Raw genomic sequence first — 6,000 nt, 5'->3', positions numbered from 1 at the left:
ACGTGGGGCATTGGACTCGGTTGGCCCAGTGTGTTTCCAGCGCTGAGGCGCCAGCTGTGTTCCTGACCCCTGAATAAATCAGGGCCACACGGAGCCTGGCAGAGCTCTGAACACATTTCCTGTCACGGCCTAGGGGAAGCAGTTGGCCAAGGGAGTCTGGTGGGGACTTTTGGCTGCTGGAGGATGAGGGTTCAGGAGAGGGGAGGGGAGGGCACACATGGTGGTAGAAAGGGCTGTAGAGGGCGGTGACTGCAGAGGCAGACTGGTTCCCTTGGACAAGCCAGGGACTTGGGAGCAGTTGTGCACCCTGAGTCTCCAGGATGAGGCCAGCGCTTGCCCTGTGCCTCCTCTGTCCTGCGTTCTGGCCCAGGCCAGGGAGTAGTGAGCACCCCACCGCAGATCGCGCTGCCTGTTCAGCCTCGGGGGCTTGCTACAGCTTGCACCACGCTACCATCAAGAGGCGGGCAGCCGAGGAGGCCTGCAGCCTGCGCGGCGGGACTCTCAGCACCGTGCACTCAGGCTTGGAGCTGCGAGCGGTGCTCGCTCTCCTGCGTGCGGGTCCCGGGCCTGGCGGAGGCTCCAAGGACCTTCTGTTCTGGGTGGCTCTGGAGCGTGGCCGTTCCCAGTGTACGCTAGAGAGAGAGCCACTGAGGGGTTTCTCCTGGCTGTCCCCGGACACAGATGACTCGGAGGACGACACACTGCCATGGGTGGAGGAACCACAACTTTCCTGCACCGTGCGAAAGTGTGCGGGGCTCCAGGTCACCGGGGGAGTGGAGCCTGCAGGCTGGAAGGAGATGCGCTGTCACCTGCGCGCCAATGGCTACTTATGCAAGTATCAGTTTGAGGCCCTGTGCCCCGCACCCCGTCCCGGAGCTGCCTCTAACTTGAGTTTCCGAGCGCCTTTCCGGCTGAGCAGCTCCGCGCTGGACTTCAGCCCTCCTGGGACCGAGGTGAGTGTGATATGTCCCGGGGACCTCTCTGTCTCCGCCACCTGCATCCAGGAAGAGACAAGCGCGCGCTGGGACGGGCTTTTCCCTGGGGCCCTGCTCTGCCCTTGCTCTGGGAGGTACCTTCGTGCTGGCAAGTGTGTGGAGCTCCCTGACTGCCTAGACCACTTAGGAGGCTTCGCCTGCGAATGTGCGGCAGGCTTTGAGCTGGGCAAAGACAGACGCTCTTGTGAGGCCAAACGGGAAGGACAGCCAACCTTTGCTGGGACCGAGCTGCCCACCAGGCACGTATCAGCCACTCCAGCCAGCCCAGTGACAAACAGAACGTGGCCAGGCAAGCTAGGAGAGAAGCCCCAGATCACTGGACAAGACAGTTTTGCCACGTCTATTCCTGAGATTCTTCAATGGGGAACACAGAGTACCTTACCTACTGTTCAAAAATCCCCACAAGTCAAGCCAAAAGTCACTGTCACACCATCAGGAAGCGTGATCCCCACATTGAACTACACATCTTCCCCCTCTGTTTCCCCGACTTTTGACTCCTCCACCGTGGTCTTCATACTTGTGAGCATAGCAGTAATAGTGTTGGTGATCTTGACCATGACAGTGCTGGGACTTTTCAAACTCTGCTTCCACAAGAGCCCTACCTCCAGGACAAGGAAGGAAGCTTTGGACTCACGGGGTGTGGAAAGCAATGCTGAGGCCACTGCCTTGAGCCCCAATTCTACACATTGTACTGACAATGGGGTAAAGGTTGGGGACTGTGGTCTGCGGGGCCGAGCTGAGGGTGCCTCACTGGCTGGGTCCTCTCTTGGTTCAGGGGACACCTAGGGAAACAACCCAATGGGCGCGTCTTGGGCAGACTTTCAATTCCAATAAACGGGGGGAAAAAGAGATTTCTGCCATGATGGTTCCTACAGAAGTTCCCCTTCCCATAAATGCTCTTTACTCCACCGAGGAGCTAAATCTGAAAAGCACATTCATTCCCTGAAAGTGGAAGAGGTGGTGGTGGGCCTTAGGCTGGTACTGGAAGACGGGGTGGATAATGGAAGGAGGCGTTTTCCTGTGTTCTGGGGAATTGGGAGACGTTCTTGAATATTTCCAGCATTGGAAGCAAATAAATAACAACGTAATTTTTTAGAACATTCATTCCATCAAAATGAGAAAGAAATGTCTATATTATTCAGGCTAGGAATACATTGGCTTGAAATTTTGAGGGAAATAATAAAACATTGCTTAGAACCTAGACTAAAATGTGTTTGACTTTTGCAGAGGGGGTTTATTTAGGAATATAACATGCTGAGGACAAGAACTGGCTGGAGAGGTATGCTGGGAAGAGGCAGCAGTGCATTCTGTGCTTTGGGGGAAAAGTCCTTATACCCCAGCTCTTTCAGAACTAATGAAGTTTCCCTTTATTCTGTTATCCTTTGCTTTCAAAGTCACTGGGGCAGTGTGCTCTGCTATAAATCCTAAGTGCAATGTTGCCGGTTTCTGACTCTAGAAGCAAATTACAGTTGACCACCAATCCAAGTGTTTACTGTGTGTCCTTGCCCAAGGAAACAAATGATTTGTATCTACCTGTTCCAATGTTTGCGCTTGCAGTGTAATGACCTTCTTCTCCAAACCACCTTGTAGACATCAGGATGCTGATCCTCACTTCCAATTACGACGATGTTAATTCTCAATTAAAACGTTAATGCTAAGTATTGATCTGAAATCTTCTGGGTGCATTAAAGCAAAAGAAGCTTGGCTTTTTCCAAAGTTGCTGGATTCTTGTGCCCTATTTGATCTATGGGGGAAAAAAACCTGAATGTCAAGCCATTTCTGTTTCTTCTCAATAGAGTGTGTATACAATGACAGTGTGTGTGCATCAGGGGACAGTTAGAACTGAACAAGAATCTTCACAGACAAAGCTATGGGAAATAGCTTTCCACAGAATTAATGGTGTAAGAAAGAAATGATAAATAAAAGTGTAGCATCTTGTTATGACTTGAGGTATTAATAAATAATAAAAATCTCACATTTTCGTGGTAAATAATTAAAGTATAATAACAATAACAATTTTGTGGAATCCAAAGGCCTTGGAGAACATTTCAGTTAATATGCTAAGATTTTTTTTAAGTGTTGAAAAGGTTGGTGTGTGAAAAGATATAGTGAAATAAGCTTACCCACAGGAGGAAATTAAATAAGGATAAAACTTGGGCTATATTTTTCTAGAATCACTTTTTATACTCTTCATTGTACTGTGCATATTAAGGAAAGTTAATTTAAAGTTAGCAAATAGACAATTATAAAGGAATCCAGAAAATTAAGAGAGCTCAATATATGAATCTATGTTCTAAATATAATTCTTTGTGTTTAATATTAATCACTGAAGGAATAAATTGATAGATTGTCTCATATGTTGGATTATGTTTTAAATAGTTACAGTTAAATAAAATAAAAAATAATGTGAATCACCAACTGTTAACGCTCTTCAATTCTAAGTGGGAGCTAACAATTACATGGGTAAATGCCTCATCCAAAATTCTTCAACTTGTCAGCTATGTATTTCAGTTTTACTTGCTCTTAGCATTATAGTTGTCCTCTCCACTGTATAATCTCTCAGTAGTGGTGAAACCTATTCTAGTAGAATATATCCTGTTTGATTTTATAATTTGAAAAATAGCCTCATCTGTAAGTGGACTAAACATACACACTCACACACATATTTCTGCATATATAGAGATATATGCACTTATATAATACATGCATAGCTAAGTGCATGTGTATGTGTGTAAATGCATAAACATAAACATTTTGTATTAAAGAAAGATGCCCTTATGTTATTCTTTCAACAAAACAGGGCATGCATAATTAACTTATCACACAACATGCAATAGATGATAGTGTGGATCTAGGGCTCTAAATGCCCTTTGTGAAGAAAAAAATAATGGCAACCCAATTGCTTGGCCATTGTCCCCTGTTATTCTCCTTTATGGATCAAAGAAAAATTAAAGAACATTATTTGTTTGCATCTTAAATTTCTTGACAGACTAGACAACAAAGACCTTCCTTTGGTCTGACTATGGTGATGGCCTCCCAGAAATGTTAATACAATGGGAGAATAAGGCCAGTCAAACACACGATCTCTTGAGTCTATTTGTAGCTAGCGGTAATGTTCTTACTACGATTTCTCTACTATCTCTTACTTTCTCAACATCTTTGAGGTTAATTCCTTTGTCAGTTAAAACCTTCTGCTCTCACATTCATCTTTCGGTTTCCTACTCACCCATTTTCTTACAATTAAACATATTATCTCTCCTGCAGTCTTTCTTTCTACTCTAAACCCATCCAAATCTTACATAATAAGATCAATTTTTGCATAAAATGTGACTTCCCATGCACTTCAGTTCTTCTATTCTTTATACCCAGAGTGACTTCCTCTTCATTTGAGTCATCCATTCCATAGCCACACAAAAGAAGGTGATTCTAAAGCTCTTCCTCATCCTAGACCTCAAGGTCAGACTTTCATGTGCAAGTCTTAGAAATTGTGCTTTAATGAATTTTACTGGGATTAGAGGCAAATGGTTGTTGGTTGAACTTTAACAGTCTTTCTTTTTTTTAATTAGTGAGCCTTGCAAAGAATAGTAGCCTGAGATGGAAACATTTTTTTCTATTTTTCTTTCTTTTTAAAATATTATACATACTGAGATCGCAAATTCACTAAAAACAGCTGTTTTGCATGATTGTTAAAGGGATAACCAACAACTCACAGGTTCACAATTGACTTAAGGCTTGCTCCACAGGAAGAAACTCATATGATCAAGAATCATGGCTGGGGAGGTCATAGGCCCTAGGCATGAACCAAGTACCATTATTTTGCTAAACAGATATAGTATCAAACCTCCTTCCAAAAACTTATTGTTATAACCATAGATCTATGCAGCACCCACCCCCTCATTAGGGAAGCTTTTTTTTTTCGAAGGATTGTAGTTAACAAAGAGACTCACAACTGGGCAAAATACAGAGAATGAGTGCCCAACTGCCAAGTGGGCATCTATGAGCTTTAAATCATGGAAGAGGGAACAGAAAGATAGTCACAACCAAAGGTCATGGAGAGCTGCTGTAAAACTGTCCTTGGAACATGACAGAGCCATTGTGCTCATATACTCACAGCAATTGTCGTTACCTGCACAAGATCTGCACAAAATCAAGCCAGACAGCACTCTACATTGGACAAAGGAAGGGTCCAGAAGGCCTTATCTGCCATTGAAGAGATATTGGCAGTTGGTAGTTCTGAGAGAGGAAGAATCAGTCTTCTTCACAGGTATGGCTCCTGGTAGGTTGCTCATTTTCCCAATAGATAGCCCTACATGCTTCCAATTAGAATTTGGTGGATTAAAAAGAAAAGAGAATATGAAGTTGGGAGGAAGATGTGGTGGTGTGTGGTATGAGAGGAGATGGAGGAGAATGTGAGCAGTGGAGAGGATTTTAAATCCATGTATACAAGCAAGAAATTACCAAAGAATAAGAAAGATCTGAAAACATAAAAAATGAATAAAATTATGTCTTCTTCTCTAATACAAGAGACATTGTATGAGAAAAGAATCTATTTTTCATAAGAGAGAAAAGAAGAAAAGAATATATATCCAATAATCATTGAAATACAGTTATTTTACAGAACTGTTAATGAGTAAGTTGCCAGATAATGCTATACTTTACCTCTGGACATGTTTCTGCTTACTTATTATCCAACTTGTGGTCATTAAATTACTCATAGTATTGTACTTAGTAACATCACTACTTCCATTTGGGTATTATTTCTTTGTTTTTTGTTTGTTTGAACCATGGATTAAAAGTTAGTTAATTTAGCTAATGATTAATTAGTTTTGATGTTCTTTTGTTCTTGATGTTTATCTGTCATTTGTTAACAATTTTAATAAAGCATGCTAGCATATCATATTATCCTCCTATTGGAAGTATAATAAAAATGTAATAGACTTACCAAATTGTTCAACCATCATTGTAAATAAAAGAACATTTTCATCACCAATATTTCTTCAAGCAC

The 6,000-nt window shown here is 42.8% G+C and overlaps 1 protein-coding gene across 1 annotated transcript; it reads left to right on the top strand.

Annotated features, from left to right (window-relative positions):
• The first annotated feature begins 201 nt into the window (after positions 1 to 201).
• On the top strand, positions 202 to 4,875 carry Clec14a (C-type lectin domain containing 14A). Its single transcript, XM_059279383.1, has one exon. The coding sequence runs from the start codon at positions 321 to 323 to the stop codon at positions 1,779 to 1,781; it is 1,461 nt and encodes a 486-aa protein (XP_059135366.1). The 5' UTR covers positions 202 to 320; the 3' UTR covers positions 1,782 to 4,875.
• Positions 4,876 to 6,000: the final 1,125 nt, after the last annotated feature.

This window comes from Peromyscus eremicus, chromosome 14 (assembly GCF_949786415.1).
Source record: "Peromyscus eremicus chromosome 14, PerEre_H2_v1, whole genome shotgun sequence".
NCBI classification, from domain to species: Eukaryota; Metazoa; Chordata; class Mammalia; order Rodentia; family Cricetidae; genus Peromyscus; species Peromyscus eremicus.
Note: the sequence above shows the minus strand (reverse complement) of the source record. Positions and strands in the feature narration are given on the sequence as shown.